This window comes from Pongo pygmaeus, chromosome 19 (genome assembly GCF_028885625.2).
Source record: "Pongo pygmaeus isolate AG05252 chromosome 19, NHGRI_mPonPyg2-v2.0_pri, whole genome shotgun sequence".
Lineage (NCBI taxonomy): Eukaryota > Metazoa > Chordata > Mammalia > Primates > Hominidae > Pongo > Pongo pygmaeus.
Window position 1 is genome coordinate 2,699,768 of NC_072392.2, and position 25,330 is coordinate 2,725,097.

Consider the following 25,330-nt stretch of genomic DNA (forward strand, 5'->3'; position numbering starts at 1 on the left):
TCTCCTGCCTCAGCCTCCTTAGTAGCTGGGATTACAGGCATGCGTCATCATGCCTGGCTAATTTTTTGTATTTTTAGTGAGACGGGGTTTCGCCATGTTAGCCAGGTTGTTCTCGAACTCCTGACCTCAGGTGATCCGCCTGCCTCGGCCTCCCAAAGTGCTGGGATTACAGGCGTGAGCCACTGCCCGCGGTCCTATTTTTATTTTTGAAAATTAATTATTTTTGCTTCATTTCTTTTTATGGGTGAGCAATATTCCACAGTATGGAACAACCGAATTTTATTTATCTGTTCGTTGGCGGATGGACACTTGGATTGCTTTCCCCTTTTGGCCTTTATGAATCATGTTTCTTGTTCCTAATGGTTTGGTTTTCCCAAGAAGCTCTTTGCAGCCCAGCTGTCTGTATTCCTCTAGCTTGGCTATTTGGAAAGCAAGAGAAAGCGTAGCTGAGCGTGGGTGGATGGCTGGGAGCGGGCGTGGGGAAGGATGCAGAAAAGGGGAGTTTCAGGCTTTGGGAGAACCCTGTGTGGAGGGGGCCTTACACCTGGCCCCAGAGCCATCTGCTAGGTGAGTGTTTTTCCTGTGGTTGATTATCTACTCCTGAGAGTAGATCCCCAGGCTAGAACTGGTGCTCATTTGAGGTGCCAGAAATGTTTTCCAAGGCATTTAAACAGCCTTGGACCCTTGCTTCTGTCTCCACTTGGAGACCACATCAACATTTTATGAGTTATAATCATCATCATGGTCTACATTTATATAGGACTTCATGTTTTATGTCACAGCTGTTATTTTTTTAAATGAATTAATTCATTTTTTTGAGACGGAGTTTCGCTCTTGTTGCCCAGGCTGGAGTGCAATGGTGAGATCTCAGCTCACTGCAACCTCCACCTCCCAGGTTCAAGTGATTCTCCTGCCTCAGCCTCTCAAGTAGCTGGGATTACAGGCGCCCGCCACCACGCCCAGCTAATTTTTGTATTTTTAGTAGTGACGGGGTTTCACCATGTTGGTCAGGCTGGTCTGGAACTCCTGACCTCAGGTGATCCGCCCACTTCGGCCTCCCAAAGTGCTGGGATTACAGGCGAGGGCCACCTCGCCCAGCCACAGCTGTTATTTTTAACTCCTTGGTACGTTATTACCCCTATCTTTGCAGATGAAGGAAACAATACACAGTGAGGTAACTTAACCAAGGCCTCACAGCTGGGTAGCAGGCAGAGCCAAACTTGAACCCAGGAATCCCTTGATTCCGAGTGTAGGGTGCTCTCCATAGCGATGTGTGAGACATGACGGTTGCAGTGACCTCAAGATGGTCTGAGGCAGAGCCCTCCGAGGGTGGAGGCGAGGAGCCTGCAGGCCTGGGTGCTGTCACAGGGGCTCCGCCAGGGGTCTGTCCAGCTCCGTCTGGGTGAATCATGGCCTTTGACTTCTCAGCTTCCACTCCAGGCCCCTTTGACCATTTCCTCCAGAGATTTGCATTTGGCCATCGCTGGCTAGGACGTGTCCTGGTCTCGCTGAGCCGCCGCATCTGTCCCTGTATCTCCTGTGCTTCTAGGGAGGGAAAGAATCCCAGAGCAGGGAACCTTAGTGCCATGCGAGAATGGGCAGGGCCTCCAGGACTCCCCCCAGGTGGCAGAGGCTCTCTGACCTGCCCTTCCAGCCTGCCCTTGCCACCCTTCTCTTTGAACTGAGTATGTAATCTTCCTCTTCTCTTCCTCTGGCTTCTCTCCATCCTCCTTTTCCATTCTCTGCTTTCCAAGCTGTCCTCATCTCCAGCCCCTCCTCTCATGGGTCCTTGTGGGTCCCTGGGTGGGTCTGGGACCCCGCGTTGTTAGAGTTGCATGCGAGTATGGGGCTGGGTTGCTTGAGGGGTGAAGTTTTCAATCTCAGTGCCGTGACATGTGGCAAGATAGATCCCTGTGGGTCACCAGGAAGTTGTCACCTCGGCTAAAGATTTACCTTTTGCTTCTAATTAGAGCACATTCAAGGTTATCCCTTGATATAATCACATCACTTTCACCTCCTCGTGTGTGATATGTTTGCCTCAGTGGGAGAAAAAGGGATAAAACTGCATCAAGCACCGCGTCACTTAACTCTATCTTATCTCGGTGCCAGCTGGTGGCTGGGTTGGGCTGTGCCTGGCTGTCCTTGGGAGGGTGGCTCATGTGTAAATGTCATTGTCCTGGGGCAGGACAAGGCTGAGCATAGCTGATCAGAGCAGGGGTGGTGAGGCAAAAGCAGGATTTCATCTTCATTGTTTTTGGCTCTCTAGGCCAAGGCTAGAACCTGGGGCCTGGGCACTGCATTCATTTCCTAGGGCTGCCATTACCAAGGACCTCAGATGGCTTAAAGCCACAGACATTTATTATTTCAGCTCTGGAGGCCAGAAGTCCAAAATCAAGGTGTCAGCAGGGCCACGCTCCCTCTGCAGGCTCTAGGGAAGAATCCTTCCTCGCCTCTTCTAGCCTCTGGCAGGGTCGGCAAGCCTCTGCATGGGTTGGCTTGCAGCTGCATTGCTCCTGTGTCTGCCTGAGAACACGGGGCGTTCTCTCTGTGTGTTTCTTCACATTGTTGCCTTCCCTTTTTTTTTTTTTTTTTGAGATGGAGTCTTGCTCTGTCACCCGAGCTGGAGTGCAGTGGCGCGATCTCAGCTCACTGCAACCTCCACCTGTCGGGTTCAAGCAATTCTCTTGCCTCAGCCTCCCAAGTACCTTGGATGACAGGCACATGCCACCATGCCTGGCTAATTTTTGTATTTTTAGTAGAGATGGGGTTTCGCCATGTTGAACAGGCTGGTCTCGAACTCCTGACCTCAAGTGATCCGCCCCCCTCTGAGCCTCCCAAAATGGTAGGGTTACAGGCATGAGCCACTGCTCTGGGCCCAGTTCCGATGTTTTTGAGGGTGGCAGTCATGCCTTCTGCCCACCCCGGCACCCCCTCTGCAGTCCTGGACACAGCTCTGGAGCTTGCATGAGGCTGGTCACCACTGGTGCTCATGTCTGCTCTAGTGCCTTCCAAGCTCCCAGGCATCATTCGGGAAATCCTTCTGGTCAGAAGCTGCCGTGTTCTCCTACTTGAGAGTCTGCCTCGCTTCCTAGAGACCGGCCCCAGGAGCTTATCCAGCGTCCAGTAGAGACCGGCCCCAGGAGCTTGTCCAGCGTCCAGTAGAGACCGGCCCCAGGAGCTTGTCCAGCGTCCAGTAGAGACCGGCCCCAGGAGCTTGTCCAGCGTCCAGTAGAGACCGGCCCCAGGAGCTTGTCCAGCGTCCAGTAGAGACCGGCCCCAGGAGCTTGTCCAGCGTCCAGTAGAGACCGGCCCCAGGAGCTTGTCCAGCGTCCAGTAGAGACCGGCCCCAGGAGCTTGTCCAGCGTCCAGTAGAGACCGGCCCCAGGAGCTTATCCAGCATCCAGGGGGAAAAGGCTGGTGCAGGGGAGAGGAGCTCAACTTAGGGAGTGTTGGATGCCGTGCCCCTTTGACCGGGACTCAGGGTCTTGGACGATAATCATATGTGCTCTGGTGCCATGGGCGTGGATACCTTGTGCCTGATGGGGAGAAATAGACAGCATGACTGTGTGTATGAGCGTCTCGTGACTAGTGATGTTAAAACCAGCTCTATCCTCCTCTGGACTGTGTGTTCCTGGAGAGCCAGGGCTGCTGTCCATCAAGGTCCTCTCCCCAGGCCAGAGTCGCCCTATAGCATCTGGTGCGAGCTGTCTCAGCCCTTCTGGTTTCTTGAGCCAGTTACAGCCTGGATCAGGCGGGAAAGTCCCCCCTCTCCAGCCGTCAAAACTTACATCAACAAGGTCCAGGAAGAAAGAAAGAGGAAGGGAGATGGGGAGCAGGAGACAGGCATTGTCGGGTTCAGGTTAATGGGGTGGAATGGATCCTCTGCCAAGCCAGGTAGTCCCCAGGCTCCTCATGTGGCTCCCTAGTTGGCCACAGGGAGGGCTGGTCAACTGCAGGGGCAGAGAGGGGTATACACGGCCCTGTGGGCCTAGGCTGGAAGTGTTCTCAGCCTGGTCCTGCCCCATGGACCACGGGAAGCCAGGCAGGATGGGGTCTGGGCCTGGAAAGCTGGAGGGCTGGGCTCTGTAGGGAGGGTGGGTTTCTGTCATGAAGAAGGTATGGGGTTGGAACTGTCGCTTCGCTGGCAGGACTTGGGCTGGGAAGAGGTGCAGAAGGATTTTCTGGAGGTGGCAGTGGGGGTGCTTTGATCATTTACGCAGGGCCTGGGGGTTGGGCTGACTCCCTCGGCTGCTTCAGAGTGGGGCTCTAGAGGAGGACACACTTGTAAAGTTGGGGGCTTTGACGGCTCAGCCCGGCCCTCTTCTGCTTTTAATACGGTTCTCCCAGCCCCTTCGTCCCCTCCTGGGTACAGCCAGGGCTTGTTCAGGACACTGGAGTCCCTCACCCGGGGATTCCCCAGGCTCTGCCCAGCTGGCCCTGTTGTGCAGCCATGGCCCCGAAGGCTGATCCCACGCCAAACAGTCTGCCTGGTGATGGGACCACAAACAGCACTCCCCGGTCACCAGCGAGGGCCAGATGGAAAGTGGGGAGTGTGTGAGCGCGGCAAACTTGTCGCAGTCATGTTGCCATGGTGACACAACTCTGTTTAGCTGCCTCTCCACCATCCTAGCCCACATGGACTAAATTAAGTTTTACCTGCGGTTGCACGGTGGGCAGCCCTGTCTCCTGAGGACAGCTTTTTGACCAGGGCCTGTGTGTGTGTGTGTGTGTGTGTGTGTGTGTGTGTGTGTGTACGTGCAGAGGGGCTCAAGGGAGCCCCTCCTCTTCTCACACCCAGCCCCAGTCCTGGGTCTCTTTAGCCCCGTGGTTCTCAGACTTCGCCGTGCAGCAGAATGACCTGGAGAGCTCGTTGGAGCGCAGGTTCCTGGGCTCATCACTGGAGAGTCTGGTGTGCACCTGCAAATGTGCATGTCTTTCGAGTTCCCAGGTGCCGCTGGTGGTCCAGGGACCATACTTACAGTAGCACTGCTTTAGATTTTGGTGCATTGGAGTAAAGAAAATGCTCCCAACTCTGGTTTCTGCATTGTATTTTTTTTTCTTTTTTTTGAAACAGAGTTTCATTCTTGTTGCCCAGGCTGAAGTGCACCATCTCGGCTCACTGCAACCTCCACCTCCCAGGTTCAAGTGATTCTTCTGCCTCAGCCTCCCGAGTAGCTGGGACTATAGGCATGCACCATCACGCCCGGCTAATTTTTTGTATTTTTAGTAGAGATTCTCACCATGTTGGTCGGGCTGGCCTTGAACTCCTTACCTCAGGTGATCTGCCTGCCTCGGCCTCCCAAAGTGCTGGGTTTACAGGTGTGAGCCACCCAACCCAGCCTGCACTGTATGTTAAACTGTGTCCGAGAGCCCGGTCACTCTTGGAGGAGAGAAGGGAAGGGGCAGGCAGGTCCTCACTCACCTCTTTTGGCTTCTTCACAGGAAGCAGGAGCTGGCCAACAGCTCGGATGTGACCCTCCCAGACCGGCCGCTGTCCCCTCCTCTCACGGCACCTCCCACCATGAAGGTAAGAGGCTTTGATTCAGGAAGGCAGGGAGGGGAGCGTGTGGGGAAGTCGTGAGGCCTAGCTGTGGCTTTGGCTCCAGGCCCAGCAGCGTTCGTCGCAGTGGGGCTGTGGAGTGTCCTGACACCTCGGAGGAGGTGACGTCCAGTTAAGCTCCAGTTAAGCACCAGTGTGGGGGAAGTGTGAGAAGAGACTCAGGGTGTCTGTGTCAAGGGGCGGTGAGGACATTGGGGTTGAAATGGGGTTGGCAGGACTCTTGGTAATTGGTAGTGGAGTTTGGGAACAAGGGGCCCAGCCAGGAGGAAGTCGGGGGACAGAAGGCAGCTGCCCAGAAGGACTGCCTGGGGCTGGTCTGTGGCCCTCCTGGGACTTGAAGGGCATTTGCATGCTGATCTGCCGGCCTCTGGCTGGCCCTTCTGAGCCGGGCCTGTTCACGCCACTCCCTGTGGAAGGGTTGGCTGGAGGTTCGGGTCGGGGTGGCAGTTATTTTCTTATCAGCACTTCCTTTGTGAGCCTTTTTCCTGGGGAGACCACAGTCCAGGCCGCTAGGCCCAGGACCTTCTCACTCCTGGACAGGAGCCAAGGGAGCAGTGCCCTTCTGCCACCATGACGTTCCCCCATCACTTTTCAGTCCGACGCCTCAGCAGGATGGCCACATGGGCCTGAGTTGGTCCTCAGAGAAGACTTTTGGCTCAGCCAGTGTTTCTGCATAGGCTGGCACGCACGCTCTCCCTCCCTCCCTCCCTCCCTCCTTCCTTCACACTCTGTGGGGTGAGTGAGGACTAGTGCTGAAGAAGTCACCTGCCTCCTGAGTCATCTGAGGGGACACCTAGGCCAGCTCCTCTCTCTGTCCTGGGGCTGTGCTCTCGGTGGCTCACAGGGAGATCATCAGGCATCTCTTCCTCACTGCTCTGCATCACCCCTCCTCTTCCCTGAACCTAATCTTTTGCAAGATGACAACCCAGAGGAAACAGATAAAACCCATCCATCTTCCTGTTGTTGTCCTGTATCCGATGCCCATCACATACAGAGCCACGTGGTATGCCTCGAGGAGCCTACGTGTTGAGGGGTAGCCAGAGCCTGCCCTCGGTGGGTTAAATGGTCAGCGGTGGGCAGGGGGCAGGACAGGGTGCAGGGTTGACCAAGGAGAGCTGTACTGTCTTCCTTGTGCAGTACCCAGGGGGAAAGTGGAAGCCAGACCACCTTCACTTGCCTAGTGCCTGCCCCAGCACCCGGCTCAGTGTTGGTATCTGAGCCAGGTGCTGGGCCAGCTCTTTGCACAGGGTAATGCTAAGAAGCCTGTCACCATTCTGAGTGTCCTCTTGGTCTACAAAGGTGGCTGTGGGATGCTTGTCTCTGTCCTCATGAATGGCAGGAGTTTGCAGGGAGAACTCTGACAGTCTCCTAGGAGGAGTCCCTGAATTCTCTTGGCAGATTTTACTTAACTCATGTACTCATTTAATTCATTTAATACCCAGTATTTATTTGAATTTTGTATTAGTTAGGACTCTTGGTTGTAAGCAACAGAAACATAACTCACTCTGGCTTAGGCATAAAAGGGAATTTTTTGCCTTTGAAATTGCAAGCATAGATGGCAGGCATGACTGTATCTACAAGATCAGTCTCATTCGTTCTCTCTTCTGTTTGGTTTCATTCTTTGTCAAGCTGCCTTTGTGGCAGCTGAACGGGGGTAGCAGCTCCTACCTGCGAAGTAACCCCAGTGAAAAGAAAAGTATTTTTTTTTTTCTCTCAGTAGTTCTAACAAAGTCCCAGGGAAGAAGCTCATTGGCTGGCTTAGGTCACATGTTTGTCCCTGAACCAATTACCGTCACCAGAAAGATGAAAGGCTCTGATTGGCCAGACATGGGTCTCATGACGAACCACCTAAACCATAAGAACTGAGAATTAGGGAAGGGTAGGTCCTAGAGGGAAATGGCAGTGGTACCATGAGAAGAAAGGGAAATGGATGCGCGGCAGGCAAGACCCACAGCTTTCCGCCACATGTGCTCATGCTCAGCCAGACCCAGTGCTGGCTTCTGGGGACCTTGTAGTAAACCAGACATTGTGGTCCCTACTCTCCTAGAGCTTGTCCTCTAGCTGGGGAGCCAAAAATGGAAAAATAATGTCAAGAATGAGGGCTGCACAGTTAAACATGGTGAATATTCTAAAGGAGAAGCACAGCATAGCTCAGGGGGAACGTAAGGTTAGGAGGTTGGGGGACTCTAACCTAGTCTCGGAGAGGGTCAGGTAGGGCTTTTTGTTAGGAAATGATGTTTAAGCTGAGCCCTGAAAATTGGATGGGTGCTAGTTAGGCTAAGGTGGAGTCCGAGTGGAGGAGAGTGTTTTAGATTCTTGCTGTTCAAAGTGAGGCCAAGGGACCAGCAACACCTGCATCCTTTGCGAGCCCCTTAGAAATGCAGAATCTCAGGTTCCACCCCAGACCACTGAATCAGAGTCAGCTTTTTTATTTTTTTGAGACAGAGGCTTGCTCTGTCGCCGAGCCAGAGTGCAGTGGCGCGCTCTTGGCTCATTGCAACCTCCGCCTCCTGGGTTCAAGCGATTCTCCTGCCTCAGCCTCCCGAGTAGCTGGGATTACAGGTGCGTGCCACCACGCCTGGCTAATTTTGGTATTTTTAGTAGAGACGGGGTTTCACCATGTTGGCCGGGCTGGTCTCGAACTCCTGACCTCGTGATGCGCCCGCCTCGGCCTCCCAAAGTGCTGGGATTGCAGTCGTGAGCCACTGCGCCTGGCCCAGAGTCAGCATTTTACCGTCATTTTCCGTTGATTTGTATACGCACGGCAGCTTGACAAGCACTGCTGTGGGCCTCTGCACATGCCCTCAGGCAGCCGAGAGAGAGAAGGCGACACCAAGAGGAACCGGAAGGAGATCAGAATGGCTGGTGAAGCCGGAGTTAATGTTGGAGAGGCTGGGCATGTAGGCAGGGACCAGATCAAGCAGACGCTTGGACATTTTGCTGAAGATTTTAGAGTTTATTCCTAGTTAAGAGCACTGGAGTCATTGACGATGTTACCCAGAGGATTAAGATGAGAGTTTTGGAAAATCACCTGGCGTCATATGGCGAATGCATGGCAGGGAACAGAGTGGAGAGGGGATGAGCTGAGGCTGCTGTAGGATCCAGGGGAGAGGACGGAAGCCTGACTCGGAGGGGCCGGTGGGGTTGTTTGGAAGTCGTTGGAGCTCAGATTTTGCAGGTGGTAAATTGATGAGATATGAGATTTGGGGAGAAGGTTTGTAGCCACTAGATACATGGGACAACCATTCTGTGAGATAAAGATGGGTGCAGGAGGATTCAATTCTTCTTTTAAATTAAATTTTTTTTTTTTTTAGGGACAGGGTCGTGCTCTGTCACTCAGCATGGAGGACAGTGGTTCATTCCGAGGTCACTGCAACCTCCAACTCCTGGGCTCAAGGGATCCTCCCATCTTAGCCTCCCGAGTAGCTGGGAATATAGGCATGTGCCACCGAGCCCAGCTAATTTAAAAATTTTCTGTAGAGAGGAGGTCTTGCTGTGTTGCCCAGGCTGGTCTCAGACTCTTGGGTTCAAGCCATCCTTCCGCCTTGACCTCCCAAAGTGCTGGGATTACAGGTGTGAGCCACTGCGCCTTGTCGAGGGGTCAGCTCTAAGCACTGAGCTGCACGTGCCTGAGGCTCAGAAGAACATTGTGTGCTGGAGGTAAACATCTGGGAGCCCTCCTCCTAGAGAAGGGAATGGAAGCTTTGGGATGAGTGAGCTCTCCAGGGAGAGGATGGAGCGGGAAGAGAGGTTCCTGGGGCAGCACCTCGAGGGAACCCCCCAGGTAAAGGCTGGTGCTGGGGTCTCTGCAGAGGAGGCTGGGCCAAGACATGGAGGGAGAAGCATTTCACAGTGGTGGGACCGGCAGCGGTACCAGCTGCTGCTGAGAGGCCAAGTATGGTGCAGAGTGCACAGTGGCCACTGGGCTCCGTGGCCTGGCAGTTGCAGGGGATGTAACTCACACCAGCCCTGGGAGGGGTGGGGTGGACAGCAGATGGCGGGGTGTTGAGGAATGGGTGGAGATGGTCAGAGTCAGAGCAGGTAGACGGTACTCGTGAGGTCGGGAGCCTGGAGCGCGAGGAAATGTGGAAAGGAGGGAGTGAGGCAGGGGTGCTCAGGAATCTGGACCACAGCAGGGATTATTTTTAACATATTCTTTCAAAAAGTGATTTATGAGCATCCACTGGGTGCCTGCCCCTGCTGCGCTCTCCTATGACAGGCTGTCGGGAGGGGCCTCAGGCAGGCCCGGAGCAGAGCAGCCTCAGGGAAAGCTCAGCAGCTGCAGTCAGGAGGTGTCCCTCCCTCCTCCTCCCCCGTGTTCTGTCCTTCTCCCCTTTGAGCTCAGCTCAGGAATTTCCCAGCCTGTGACTTTACTGCCCAGGCTGGTCTCGAATTCCTGACCTCATGTGATCCGTCAGCCTTGGCCTCCCAAAGTGTTGGGATGACAGGCATGAGCCACTGCACCTGGCCCAGGATAAGTTAAATTCTAAGACCCAAACTAGTTTTGGTCAAGTGCTCGGCTCATATCACGCTTGCTCATCTCACGCTTGTGGGCCCAGGGACGGCCTCTTGTGGCTCTCCCACTGGGAAGGGCTGGCTGCAGCAGTAGCTGGCCTCTAGCCTGAGAGTCTCCGCCACACTCCCCCCAGGTCCCCACCCTCACTGGCGTGCCTGCTGCTACCCGACCTATATGCACCCTCCCCCACCTCTTTGCTGTTTGTTTTTCAAGGGGATTTTTTTTTTTGCTAATATGAAGCTGATAAAAAGCAACCAAAGAGATGCTGACCAGATGGGCTGAATGAGATCCCAGTTCCCAGCCAGAGCTCAAACTGGCTGGTGCCGGGTGGGCTGGGAGAGGGACTTGGGGCTGCGTCTGTGGGAATACCGTAGGTGGTTTCCAGGCCCACATTTTTTTTTTTGGAAGCTGATTTTCATGCCCCAATGGATCAGCAGGCATTTAGGGAGGGGCAGTTGTGTGCCCAGAATTGTGCTGGGTCCCCTGGGGTCACATCGAAGCTGCAGTCCTCTACCCTCAGAGAGCCTGCCGTCTACAGGGGCCCTGACTGAGCCGGAGAAACCAGATGGCTCAGTGTGTGACAAGGCTCAGATGTGAAATGTGGCTTCTCCGTGGGGAGGAGAGGAGGGGGAAACGCTATGTGGGGGAGGTGGGGTGGGATGGGGCAGGGTGGGGCAGCCGGAAGGGGCCCTAATGGCAAGCATGGGGGGGTCAGGGTGACCCCCTGGGACCATAGACAGTAAAACCTTCCCAGGCCCGGTGGAGTAAAGGGGTTGATTCTCCTGATTCTCTCAATGCTCACGGGAAGGACACAGGGCATTTCATTGAAGTTCACTCTGCTGGGACTTGACCTGACCTTGTCCCTGGAGCCGCACCAGGCCCTGAGCTGGCTAGGTCAGCTGGGAGATGGCCCCTGCTCAGCCTTCCATACCCTTCTTTGTGCAAGTCTGAGGGCAGCCCCTCTCAGACCTCCTTTCCAGAAGAGGATAATGGAGGCTTGGAGTTCCCACTGCAGGGACCAGCAGAACGTCTTGTTCCTCCCTTGCTCCTTGGTGCGTGGCTCTCCACGGCCAGGGAATGCCCCCACCGCCTCTATGGTAGGTAAGGCAGGTGTGCAGGCTTCCTATGCCAGGGAAGAGAGTGGCGATCAGAGAAGCCTCCTCCTTGCCCCTCTCTATCCCTCTGGGCATAGCTGGGCTGGGCCTCCCTTTCCAGCTCATGGATTGCCCATCAGCCACCCTCTCTCCCTGGGGTTGAGGGGTGGGGGTGGGGGGCTTCTGTTCCAGCTTGTAGCACAGCCCCTGCCTGATTTCGTCTCTCCTTTTGCTCCTGGTTCCTGCCTCCTGTCTTCTGTTAGGCTGTGCAGGGAGACTTTCCCCTCATCAGGGTTGAGTGACAGTGTCAGCCCTCCATACATCTACCGGCTTTGGATGGATGAAGGGAGGAGGCATTTGTGGGAGGGTTGACGGGAGCCTTTCTGGGCTGGGGCAGGAAGGGCTGAAGGACATCAGCAAGGAGGTTTGGTTTTTCCCTCTTCAAGAAAACCCTGTACAGGGACAGGTGAGGACAGATATTTATTCCCTCCATCCCTACTGCTGGAGGGAGGCCCTTACTGAAGCTCTGTGAGTCCTGGGAGAGCCACCTCTGGTCTCCACATCAACTGCGTTTCTGTTGCCGCTCCGGACATGGTTGGGACACAACGCCATCTCCTCAGGAGCCACTGCCCATTGTTCTCTTGACTCCATGCAGGAGCCAAGGAAGTTCACATCTGATTTAAGGCAGGCATGAGGAAGGGCTTATTTGGCTACTGAGGGTGAGGATGCTAACTAGGAGGCTTTAAGAACATGGAGATGTTGGCTGGGCATGGTGTCACATGCCTGAAATCCCAGCATTTTGGGAGGCTGAGGCAGGAGGATCCCTTAAGGCCAGGAGTTTGAGACCAGCCTGGGCAACACAGTGAGACCTCATTTCTACAAAAAATTAAGAAATTAGCTGGGCCTGGTGGCTTATGCCTATAGTCCCAACTACTCTGGAGGCCAAGGTGGGAAGATGGATTGAGCCCAGGAGATCGAGCTTGCAGTGAGTTATGATTGCGCCACTGCACTCTAGCCTGGGTGACAGAGCAAAACCCTGTTTCAAAAAAAAGAAAAAGAAAAAAGAACATGAAGATGTCTGCATGTGCACCTACTTACCTACACGCATCTCCCTCCTCACCTGTGCACACCTGAGCATGTGCCTATTTTCCCTAATTCTGTTCTTTTTTTTTTTTTTTTTTTTTTTGAGATGGAATCTCGCTCTTGTCACCCAGGTTGGAGTGCAGTGGCTCGATCTCAGCTCACTGCAACCCCCGCTTCCCGGGTTCAAGCGATTCTCCTCCCTCAGCCTCCCGAGTAGCTGGGATTACAGGCTCATGCCACCATGCCCAGCTAATTTTTGTATTTTTAGAGACGGGGTTTCAGCATGTTGGTCAGGCTGGTCTCGAACTCCTGACCTCAGGTGATCCGCCGGCCTCAGCCTCCCAAAGTGCTGGGATTACAGGCGTGAGCCACCGCCCCCGGCCTTCTGTTCATGTTTTATGGCCAACTTGCTTGTGCTTCTTGAAGATGACTCTAGGTGTAACTGGATTTTTAAAAATTTGCAGACACGGAAATGCGTAAGTCGTAATTGTATTGTATACTTTGACTAATGATACACCACGTGACCCGTACCTTGATCAAGAAACAGACATTTCCGCCACCCCAGAAAATTCCCATGTCCTGACCCAGTCAATCATCACTGCCCCCTTGAGGAGCAAACAGTGTTCTGATTTTTTTCAAAAGTGAGTTTTGTCTGTTCTAGAACTTAATTTTTTTTTGAGGTAGAGTCTCGCTCTTTCGCCCAGGCTGGAGTGCAGTGATGCGATCTCTGCTCACTGCAACATCCGCCTCACGGGTTCAAGCGATTCTCTTGCCTCAGCCTCCCCAGTAGCAGGGATTACAGGTGCCCGCTACCACTCCCGGCTAAGTTTTTTGTATTTTTAATAGGGACAGGGTTTCACCATGTTGGCCAGGATGGTCTCGAACTCCTGACCTCAAGTGATCCGCCTTCCTCAGGCCTCCCAAAGTGCTGGGATTACAGGCGAGAGCCACCATGCCTGGCCCGTGACTGTTTATATGAAACTGCTACACTGTTTGCCAAATGGTCAGGTCATTTTATATCCTCACCGGCAATGTCATTTGAGTTCTGGCTGCTCCACATCCTCATCAACATTTGCCATTGTTGGTTTTCACAGTTTTAGCCACTTGAACGGTATCTCATTGTGGTTTTAATCCACATTTTCTCATGACTAATGATGTTGAATATTTTTCATATGCTTATTGACTATTCTTATAGTTCTTTTTGCCCTTCCTCCCCCCTTTAAAATTTGGTAGTCTTCTTGTAGGCGTTCTTTACATAGTCTAGTCAAGTTCATTTATTTTCTTCTTCTTCTTTTTTTGAGACAGAGTCTCGCTCTGTCGCCCAGGCTGGAGTGCAGTGGCCCGATCTCGGCTCACTGCAAGCTCTGCTTCCTGGGTTCATGCCATTCTTCTGCCTCAGCCTCCTGAGTAGCTGGGTCTACAGGCGCCTGCCACTAAGCTCGGCTAATTTTTTGTATTTTTAGTAGAGACAGGGTTTCACCGTGTTAGCCAGGATGATCTCGATCTCCTGACCTTGTGATCCGCCCGTCTCAGCCTCCCAAAGTGCTGGGATTACAGGTGTGAGGCACTGTGCCCGGCCACTTCTTCTTCTTTTTTTTTTTTGAGATGGAGCCTTGCTCTGTCACCCAGGCTAGAGTGCAATGACGCCATCTCGGCTCACTACAACCTCTGCCTCCCGGGTTCAAACGATTCTCCTGCCTCAGTCCCCCAAGTAGCTGGGATTACAGGTGCCGCCACCATGCCCAGCTAATTGTTTTATTTTTAGTAAAGACAGGGTTGCACCATGTTGGCCAGGCTGGTCTTGAACTCTTGACCTTATGATCTGCCCGACTTGGCCTCCCAAAGTGCTGGGATTACAGGTGTAAGCCACTGCGCCTGGCCTTCTTCTTTTTAAAAATAGAGTTGGGGTCTCACTCTGTTGCCCAGGCTGGTCTCAAACTTGTGGCCTCAAGTGATCCTCCTGCCTGGGCTCCGAAATTGTTGGGATTACAGGCTTGAGCCACCATTTCTGGCTCATTTCTTTTCTCGTTTTTATTTTTTGGATACAGGGTCTCACTTTGTTGCCCAGGCTGGAGTGCTGTGGTGGGAACATGGCTCACTGCAGCCTCAACCTCCTGGGCTCAAGCCATCCTGCCACCTCAGCCCCCCAAGTAGCTGGGACTACAGGCTTGTGCCACCATGCCCAACTAATGTTTGAATTTTTTGTAGAGAGAGATAGGGTTTCACCCTGTTGCCCAGGCTGGTCTTGAACTCCTGAGCTCAAGCGATACTCCCACCTCGGCTTTCCAAAGTGCTGGTATTACAGGCGTGAGCCAACGCGCCTGGCCCATTTCTTTTCTTAACAGTGTCTTTAATGAGCAGAAGTTTTAATTTTGAAGAAGTCTAATTATGGACTCTTTTCCTTTTATGTCTGTAGCTTTGTGTGTCCTAAGAAGTCTTTGCTTACCCCAGCTCACAAAGATTTCCTTCCATGTATTCTTTTAGAAGCTTTATTTTTATTTATTTATTTATTTTTTGAGACAGAGTCTCGCTCTGTCACCAGGCTGGAGTGCAGGGGCGTGATCTCGGCTCACTGCAACCTCCGCTTCCTGGGTTCAAGCGATTCTCCTGCCTCAGCTTCCCGAATAGCTGGGACTACAGGTGCCCGCCACCACACCTGGCTGATTTTTTTTTGTTTTTACTAGAGACGGGGTTTCACCATGTTGGCCAGGATGGTCTCAATCTCCTGATCTCGTGATCCGCCCGCCTCAGCCTCTCCCAAAGTGCTGGGATTACAGGAGCGAGCCACTGTGCCCGGCTAGAAGCTTTATTGTTTTAGCTCTAGGTCTAAGATAAACTTGTTTTAATTTAATTATGTATGGCAGTATGTTGGGGTCTAGGTTCATTTATTGCCATATGGATACTCTGTTGTTCCAGTACTGTATGTTGGGAAGACTTTCCTTTCCTCGTTGAATTGCTTTGGTGCCTTAGTCAAAACTCTGCCAGGCATGTAAGTGCACACGTGTGTTTGTTTAGTGTCTCTCCAACCATGGTGTTTCTCTGCATCAGGGATGGAAAATACGTGACATCCGTGCCCTCAGTCCACTGTTCGGCTCCCGTGGCAGATATTGGTAATTGATCATGGCACTCTTTCCCAAGAGCTTAGACGTCGTCTCAGAATCCTGTTCAACAAAGCTCCGTAGGCAGCCACTGGCAGTCATTTGGAGTTGTCATTTGAGATAAATTACTTCTGGCATCTCTGATTGAAATTGTCATAAGAGGTTGAGTTATTTGCTGAAGGTCCCACAGCTGGTGAGTGGCAGAGCCAGGATGTGGGCTCAGGTTTGTCTGTGTGGCTCTGAAGCCTGTGTTGTCTCCCCCACCTCTACAGACTGCTTTGCGTGAATCATTTCAACAGGTCGCTTAATCTCCGTGACCTCCAGTCTCTTCACTTGTATAATAGGGATGGTGGCCACCAGGAGGAGTGGGTGTGAACAGTAATGAGGTCATCCACAAAATCGCTAGTGGAGCATCAGACACGTAGGTGCTCAGTGATGGATTGTGACGATGGCGATGATGGCGATGACAATGATGACTGAGATGCAGTTGTTGCCCTTGAGAAACACACAGTCAGGGCTTCTCTCTAGGGAACCCAGAGTAGCTGGCTCATCAGAGTCCCTTGCCTCTTCCTATGTATCTTCGGGCTCCTGGCCTTCCAAGCTGGAGGCCCCAGAGTGGAGCCACGCTTCCTCAAGTTTGCTAATGGAGCGCGAGCCACGGGCTTTGGCCTACGCGTCTAGGCCAGCTGAGCTGTGCTCCTTCTGCCTTTGTGGGAGGAACAGCTGGCTGGGTTCCTAGAATTCTCTTTCTGGGAACCTTCTTGCCCTCTCCATTGATTCTCCAGCCCATCTTTCTATCCTTTGGATTGGCCACATGATCCCAGCTGCCACAGGGGCAATTAATCCAGCTCCTTTGACCTGGTCCTGGACCCTTCTGAGGTTCTCCTTAAGAAGTTGAAACAATAGAGAGTTGTAGCTAAGAATACAGTTTCTGGAGCCAGTCTGCCTGGGGTTAAGGCTTCCCCACTTCTTCTTCTTCTTCTTTTTTTTTTTTGAGACACAGTTGCACTCTTGTTGCCCAGGCTGGAGGGCAGTGGCACGATCTCGGCTCACTGCAACCTCTGCCTCCCGGGTTCAAGCGATCCTCTTGCCTCAGCCTTCCAAGTAGCTGGGATTACAGACATGCACCACCACGTCTGGCTAATTTTATATTTTTAGTAGAGTTGGGGTTTTTCCATGTTGGTCAGGCTGGTCTCGAACTCCTGACCTCAGGTGATCCACCTGCCTTGGACTCCCAAAGTGCTGGGATTATAAGTGTGAGCCACCGTGCCCAGCCATTTTTGGTATTTTTAGTAGAGACAGTGTTTCACCATGTTGGCCAGGCTGGTCTCGAACCCCAGATCTCAGGTGATCCTCCCTCCTCGGCCTCCCAAAGTGCTGGGATTACAGGTGTGAGCCACCATGCCTGCGCCCCCTGCTTGTTTTTAAATTCCTTTTTTATTTTGAGATGGAGTCTTGTTCTGTTGCCCAGGCTGGAGTACAATGGCACGATCTTGGCTCACCGCAACCTCCACTTCCTGGGTTCAAGTTATTCTCCTGCCTCAGCTTCCCAAGTAGCTGAGATTACAAGCACACACCGCCACGCCCAGCTAATTTTTGTATTTTTAGTAGAGATGGCGATTAACCGTGTTGGCCAGGCTGGTGTCAAACTCCTGACCTCAGGTGATCCACCTGCCTCGGCCTCCGGAAGTGCTGGGATTACAGGCATAAGCCACTGCACCTGGCCAAAGCTTACCCTCTTCTTAGCTATATAACCTCTGTGCATCTCAGTTTCCTCATTTGTAGAATAGGGATGTATTAGCCCTGTCTCCCATTGCTCTAAAGTAACACCTGAGATTGGATAATTTATAAAGAAAGGAGGTTTGGCCAGGCGTGGTGGCTCACACCTGTAATCCCAGCACTTTGGAAGGCTGAGGCGGGTGGATCATGGGGTCAGGAGTTCAAGACCAGCCTGGCCAACATGGTGAAACCCTGTTTCTACTAAAAAAACAAAAATTAGTTGGGCGTGGTGGCGAGTGCCTGTAATCCTCAGCTACTTGGGAGGCTGAGGTAGGAGAGTCACTTGAACCTGGGAGGTGGAGGTTGCAGTGAGTCGAGATGGTGCCATTGCACTCCAGCCTGGGCAATAGAGTGAGACTCCATCTCAAAAAAAAAAAAAAAAAAAAAAAGAAAGGAGGTTTAACTGGCTCACAGTTCTGTAGGCTATACAGGCAGCGTGATGCTGACATCTGCATGGCTGTTGGGGTGGCCTCAGGAAACTTCTATTCATGGTGGAAGGTGAAGGGAGAAGAGGCATGTCACAGGGCCGGAACGGGAGCAAGAGATCGAGGGAGGGTGCCACACACTTTTAAACAACCAGAGCTCGTGAGAATTCACTCATGATCTTGAGGACAGCACCAGGGAGGGGATGGTGCTAAAGCGTTCATGAGAAATCCGCCCTCTGATCCAGTCAGCTCCCAGCAGGCCCCACCTCCAGCAATGAGGGTTACAGTCCCATGTGAGATCTGGGCAGGGACACAAATCCAAACTATATCAAGGATAATAAGAATACCTGCCCTGTGTGGCTGTAGTGAAGATTAATTGAGATAATACGCCTTTATCGCTTAAAACAGAGGTATGCGGTAAGTGCTACATAAATATTAGTCATCATTATTCCTCCAAAAAACTTTGTTTCTGAAATGTGCGAAGCATAGCAATGCTAGAGGGAGACCATCTGGGGGGAAGTACACCAGGTTTTCTGTGAATATAGTTTGTCAGGATGCCCTGACTTCTGCCCTGCCAGGTGCCCACAGCTGAGGGGCCTGTCTGTGGAATGAATAAGGATTGAAATTGCATTTTGTGTGAGTGGCCCTACAAGAGCCTTGTGTATCAGACTCAAAACCCTGCCTGATAAATGTGGATGCCCTTGAGGGTCTTGGAAAAAGGCTGAAAACCAGGATCCAGCCCAGCATCTGAGCCAGACCTGGAGGGGAAGGAACATCTTTCTGGGTTGTGCTTCCAACTCTTGCCTTCTGAATCTGACCTAAACAGGGGTCCCCAGGGTGACAGAAAGAACCTGCAGGGTTGCCATCCTCATAAAGGTTTTTGGGACTAGACTGAGTCGAGACTTGGATAATTCGGGGCTGGGAGCATCCCAAGGCTGGCGTTGGAATGAGTTTTATGAGCAGTTTGTCCCCATCGGAAGTTTCTTTCCTAACCCCTTTTGCCTGCAGCTGATATTAAAATGAGTCTGTATTTGGGGGACAGATGCTGACCTTGTGGGGAACACGGGAAATGGGGGGCAGGGCCTAAAAGCCATGGGGGCCAGGCGGGGGTGCAGCTGCCCTTTCAGCCTGGGTGGCCCATGGTCTGGGGGGTCTGGGCTGATGGTAAAGGTGACCGGCTGCCAGGCCCTCCTTCCTTAGCCCTCTCCTTTTTCCTTTACTCTTTTTTGAGATGGAGTCTTGCTCTGTTGCCCAGGCTGGAGTACAGTGGCACGATTTCGGCTCACTGCAACCTCTGCCTCCCGGGTTCAAGCAATTCTCCTACCTCAACCTCCCAAGTAGCTGGGATTACAGGCACCGCCACCATACCTGGTTAATTTTTATATTTTTAGTAGAGATGGGGTTTCTCCATGTTGGCCAGGCTGGTCTTGAACTCTTGACCTCAGGTGATCCACTCACCTCGGCCTCCCAAAGTGCTGGGATTACAGGTGTGAGCCACCACGTCTGACCTCCTTTTTTCTTTTCTTTTTTTTTTTTTTTGAGACAGGTTCTCTGTCACCCAGACTGGAGTACAGTGGTACGATCAGGGCTCACTGCAGCCTTGACCTTGTGGGCCCAAGCAACCGTCCTACCTTAGCCTCCCAAGTAGCTGGGACCACAGCTGTGCGCCACCACGCCCTGCTAGGCTTAAAAAATTTTTTTTTTAATTTGTAGAAGCGGGGTCTCCCTGTGTTCCCAGGCTGTCCTCTCCCCTTTTCTCATCGTGCTCTCCTCCTCTTTCTGCCTGTTGGTGAGAGCTCGGCTCTGGCTCCCATTGCTGGCGTTCAGAAGACGATAGAGCACTTGGCATTCAGGGTGTCACCCAGGGGATGCCCCCAGGAGCTCCCCACCCGTGCCCCAGGCATGCCACCTGCCTTTGGAAGCCTGACCAGCCATCCCACCCCAGAACTTAGCCCCTGGGTATGTGACATCCCTGCCTGTTTTCAGGTCCTGCCTCCCCCGCTGGATGGTGCTGGGTCTGGGGACAGAGCCCTTGCCTCTTCCTGGGATGTAGAAACCAACTGTGTGACATCGTGCAGTTCAGTCATCTTCTGTGGACCTTGGTTTCTTCATTTATAGAACGGAGCTCTCCCTGTAGGGTTACTGCAAGGATTAAAGGAGGAAGCAGGCGGACGAGGGCTCCGTCAAGTGCCAGGCTTCCTGCAGGTGTCGAATATCGGCACATAATGGACACCAGTGGTTGTTATCATGGTCAATATGCTAAACATGCGTAGGGTGGTTTCATTCATAATCCCGCCCTTCTTCTCTGCCAGCTGCCATAGACTCTTCTCCACTGAGACCGGCTCAGCAGCGGGATGCTGCCAGATTCTGTGTTCTGCCACCCACCCCCATCCGCTACCCTCATCCGTGAGTGTCATTTACCCGACACTCAAGCCTGCTGTGTCTGGGGCTTCAGAGGCCAGTGGATGGTGGGTTCTGTGTTGCTTCGTGAAGGGATGTCCCCTGCGTAGATCTGTGCCTCAGTGGGTTCCTCCTGTGCGTGCCCCTCCCACTGGCTTCTTCCCCCGGAGCCCCCGGCAGACTCCGTGCTCTTGGCTGAGTGTGGAGATGGAGTTTCAGGCCTTGGGGTATAGATTTGATTCCTAGGGTTGCTATAACAAATTACTATGAAATTGATGGGTTGAAATAAAAAGATAAAAGGAATTTATTTTCTTCTCTTTTCTTTTCTTTTTTTCTTTTTTGAGACAGAGTCTCACTCTGTCACCCAGGCTGGAGTGCAGTGGTGTGATCTTGGCTCACTGCACCTTCTGCCTCCTGGGTTCAAGCAATTCTCCTGCCTCAGCCTCCCAAGTAGCTTGGGATTACCGGCACCGGCCACCACACCCGGCTAATTTTTTGTATTTTTAGTAGAGATGGTGTTTCGCCACGTTGGCCAGGCTGGTCTTGAACTCCTGATCTCAGGTGATCCACCCACCTCAGCCCCTCAAAGTCCTGGGATTACAGGCATGAACCACCATGCCCAGCCAGGAATTTATTTTCTCACAGCTCTTGAGGCCAGAAGTCTGGAATTAAGGTGTCCGCAGGGCTGTTAAAGTGTCCGCAGGACCGTTAAGGTGTCAGCAGGGCCGTTAAGGTGTCCCTAGGGTCATTAAGGTGTCAGCAGTGACGTTAAGGTGTCAGCAGGGATGTTATGTGTCCCGTTAAGGTGTCCGTAGGGTCGTTAAGGTGTCAGCAGGGACGTTATGTGTCCCGTTAAGGTGTCCGCAAGGCCGTTAAGGTGTCAGCAGGACCGTTAAGGTGTCCGCAGGGCTGTGCTCCCACCAGAGGCTCGAGGGGAAGCTCCTTGCCTGCCTCTTCCAGTGCCTGGTGGCTCCAGGCCAGGGACTGCACAGCTCTGCTGTCTTCCTCTGTCTTCTTCACGTGGCTCCCTCCTCTTCTCCCTGGGGGTCTCTCCTCTGTGTGTCTCTTTTAAGGACACTTGTCATTGGATTTAGAGCCCACCTGGGTAATCCGGGATGATCTCATCTCAAACTCCTTCATGTCTTAAAATTTTGTCTGTTATCTCAGTCTGTTCCGACTGTTACAACAAAATACCTTAGACTGGGTAATTTACAAACAATAGCCATTTATTTCTCACCATTGTGGAGGCTGGGAATTCCCAGATCAAGACTCCAAGAGACCCGCTGTCTGATGAAAGCCCACATTCTGCGTCTAAGATGATACCTTCTTGCAGTGTCCTCACAGGGAGGAAGGCGGAAGGACAGAAGGGATTCGCTAGTCCCCCAGGCCTTCTATGAGGACGTTAATCCTGTTCCCTAGGGTGGAACCTTTACTACCTGGTCACCTCCCCAGGCCTCGCCTTCTAATTCCATCACCTTGGGAGGGACACGTGCATTCAGACTGCAGCATGGGTAAAGACCCTTTTTCCGAATAAGGTTACATGCTCAGGTTCCTGGATACAGACATATCTTTTTGGGGGCCACCATTACGGGGTCAGGGCTGCCCTCTCCTTGGAGCTCCTGGTGGGAGCTTAGTGAGGTCCCCGAGCTCTGCCAGCACCTGCTCCTCCTTGTGTAGTTGAAAGTCATTCAAGTGCGACTGCAAAGGTGTGTGTGTGAGGTACAGGGTGTTGTGGGGCTGGGAGGACCCAGTGCAGCTCCAGCTCACACAAATGGGGCAGAGCATGATCTTCCCATCCCTGCTGCCCCAGGACCTGGTACATATGGGGCCATGGCAGGTGCTTCATAAACACTTAGTAGTTGGTGCTTAATAAATACTCACAATAGGTTATCAGTGAATCCTCATTGATTGATCCAGCCTTAAGGACGTGGCAATGAACAAAAAAGTGCCCAGTGTGCAGTGGTGCGACCTTGGCTCACTGCACCCTCTGCCTCCCAGGTTCCAGCGATTCTCCTGCCTCAGCTGGAGTAGCTGGGATTATAGGCGCCCACCACCACACCTGGCTTTTTTTTTTTTTTTTTTTTTTGACGTGGAGTCTAGCTCTGTTGCCAGGCTGGAGTGCAGTGGCACAATCTCAGCTCACTGCAACCTCCACCTCCTGGGTTCAAGTGATTCTCCTGCCTCAGCCTCCCGAGCAGCTGGGACTACAGGCACGTGCCACCACGCCCAGTTAATTTTTGTATTTTTAGTAGAGATGGGGTTTCACCATGTTGGCCAGGCTGGTCTCAAACTCCTGACCTCGTGATCTGCCCGCCTCGGCCTCCCAAAGTGCTGGGGTTACAGGTGTGAGCCACTGTGCCCGGCCTTTTTTTTTTTTTTTTTTTTGAGACAGAGTCTCGCTCTGTTGCCCAGGCTGGAGTGCAGTGGTGTAATCTTCGCTCACTGCAACCTCTGCCTCCCAGGCTCCAGAGATTCTCCTGCCTTAGCTGGAGTAGCTGGGATTACAGACGCACACCACCACGCCTGGCTAACTTTTTTTTTGTATTTTAGTAGAGACAGGGTTTCACCATGTTGGCCAGGCTGGTCTCAAACTCCTGACCTCAGGTGATCCACCTGCCTCAGCCCCCCAAAGTGCTGGGATTACAGGCGTGAGCCAACGTGCCCGGCTGTTTTCTTAGATAATTTTTATAAGATTTTTTTTTGTGTGTGCAAATAACCAGCAAATATGAAACACCCCAGACAATTTTAAATAAAATGATATATGCATATTATAAAGTTAAAGCAATTGTAAAGTACAGAGAAAATAAAAAAAGAATAATGTCCTAATTATAATCCTACCATCCAGAAACATCCATTCTTACCATTTGCTAATCGTCCAGACATCTTGGCATCATACACATAGATAGAGGCAAACATAAATGAGATCACACTGTTTGTGCTCCTTTGTAATAAAAAGAGTTAAATTCAATTTTCCTTGCATTAACCAATGAAGAAGAAATAAACAAATGGCTCAGAAGGAGTTGCTGAAGTTTAGAGAAATGTTTCCTCTCTGTAAGAGATATTAATTTCTCTAAGAGTTCTCTAACAGTGAGGAAAAAGATTATGATAAAAAGAACCAAACCTTTGGGGTAGAGATATTAATTTAAAAAGATAATTTCAACTTTATACATGGAGTTTGGCTCCCTGCTTTGAATATGAGAACCAGGTGATTTTGGAGGAGAGAGGGTGCTGTCTGGGAACTTTGAGAGTGCTCCTTTTGAGGGGAGCTGCTGTTCTCAGAAGAGCAGGCTGAGTAACGGTCTGCACCTCCAGATGCCTGGAGGGAGTGTTCCGAGCCGAGGCTCAGTTACATGTGGGAATCAAGCAGAGCCCATCTCAGGAGCGAATAGGGTTTTTTAGCAAATGACATGGCTGAGATGATTTGACTTGGCAGCAGGAATGAGAAGTTTCTGAAATGTCAGATGTTAATAGGATGGCTGGTTGTCTCTAAATGGGAAGCCAGAAGTGGGGGTGGATGGCCAGGTGGCGTCATCTGCTGTAGAGGAGGAATTTGGGAGAAAGGAAATTGGAGGTGGGGAGGGGAAAAGAGGGAAGGAAGGAAGGAAGGTGGAAGATGGAGGGGAGAGGCCAGTGGCATTGGAGGTGGAGGGGGAAAGAGAGAATGAGATGGGGCTGGTGGAGGAGTTGGGTTTGTTTCATCGAGGATCATACGTTGGTGGGGTGGGCTGAGTTTGTCCTCAAATATGTTTTGTTTGGCCAACGTGATGTTAAAAAAGTCATTTCAATACTCTTTAGGGGGAATGTCCCCTCCCCAATCCTATTTTGTCTTGGAGCCTATATCCTCCCTGGCCTCTGAAGGCATCTGGATTTGAGACCTTCGCCAGATGACCTGTGGCTCTTTCTAGAGCTCTTTCTTCCGGGGGACTAGTCCTGGTGGGTGGCCCAGGCTCAGAGGAGACCAGAATTGCATCTCATCTCAGAGATGCCACGGGGATCAGGAGAATTCTGAGAATCAGGTTAGATCCCCAATGGCGCCCAGACCTCATGCCGCTGTGGATTCCAGATGTGGTTTGGGACTGTATGTGAGTGCCCCTTGGCAGTGGTCAGTTCCGTGGTCTGGAGAGCTGGGCTATGGGAGACAGGAGGCAGGAGCTGTGGTTCTTGTGTGCTTGGCCTCGTGCTTGGTGACTCTTGGTTGAACCGGGAAGATGTAATGACTGTGAGGCGGCGCGAACCACAGAAACCTTCCTCTAAAAGTGATGCAAGATGAGCCATTTGCACACTGCTATAAAGAAATACTTCATCGCAGTACAAATAGAAGAAATACCAGAGACTGGGTAATTTATAAAGAAAGAGGTTTAATTGACTCACAGTTCTGTGTGGCTGGGGAGGCCTCAGGAAACTTAAAATCATGAAGGAGAAGCAAGTACCTTCTTCACAAGGCAGCAGGAAAGAGAAGAGCGAAGGAGGAGCTTCCAACATATAAACCCATCAGATCTCATGAGAACTCACTCACTGTCACGAGAACAGCGTGGGGAAAACCACCCCCATGATCCAGTCCTCCACACGTGGGGATTACAGTTCGAGATGAGATTTGGGTGGGGACACAGAGCCACACCATTGCTAGGGTAAGCTGAAAAGGTCAGGAATTCCTTGGGTGGTGCTCTCCCTGCCATTTCTCTAAGAGGAGGTTGATTCTGGGGTTTGGATGGTACTTCCAGGCCATCCTTGAAGGAGCTCAGAGTGAGTCCTTCAAACACCAGCATGGAAAAGCAGAAAGCAGGCCAGCAGCCCTGGTCAGATCTGGGGAGAAGGAAGGCAGGTCTGCAAAGCCTGGGGAGGGTCCAGGCAGCGTGGGGCTGGGCCGCGTTAGGAACCTGGTCAGGCCAGGTGTGGTGGCTCATGCCTGTAATCCCAGCACTTTGGGAGGCTGAGGCAGGTGGATCACCTGAGGTCAGGAGTTTGAGAGCAACCTGGCCAACATGGCGAAAGCCCCGTCTCTACTAAAAATACAAAAATTAGCTGGGCATGGTGGTGGGTGTCTGTAATCCCAGCTACTCGGGAGAGTGAGGCAGGAGAACAGTTTGAACCCGGGAGGCAGAGGTTGCAGTGAGCCGAGATCATGCCTGGGCAACACAGTAAGCCTCTGTCTCAAAAAAAAAAAAAAAAAAAAAAAAAGGAACCTGTTTAGAGCAGAGCCCGGCTGAGCCCCGGGGGTAACTGAGCTTAGTGTTATTCATGGAGGCAGGAGCCAGGAAGCCCAGGCCTCCCGGCCCATCGGTGCAGCCTGACTTGGCGTGGACAGCCCCACCTCCACGGGCAGCGCCCACGTCCTCTTCACACGGCATGATATCTACAGCCCATCTGGCAGCTTT

At 52.2% G+C, this 25,330-nt stretch overlaps 1 protein-coding gene across 8 annotated transcripts in view; it reads left to right on the top strand.

The window, feature by feature from the left end:
• RAP1GAP2 (RAP1 GTPase activating protein 2) overlaps positions 1–25,330 on the top strand; it is a 264,873-nt gene that overhangs the window by 129,123 nt on the left and 110,420 nt on the right. For all 8 annotated transcript variants that reach the window (XM_063655344.1, XM_063655341.1, XM_063655343.1 and 5 more), the window contains one exon: positions 5,443–5,527. In XM_063655344.1, the coding sequence (XP_063511414.1) occupies positions 5,443–5,527 (85 nt within the window). The remainder of the gene's footprint in view (positions 1–5,442; positions 5,528–25,330) is intronic.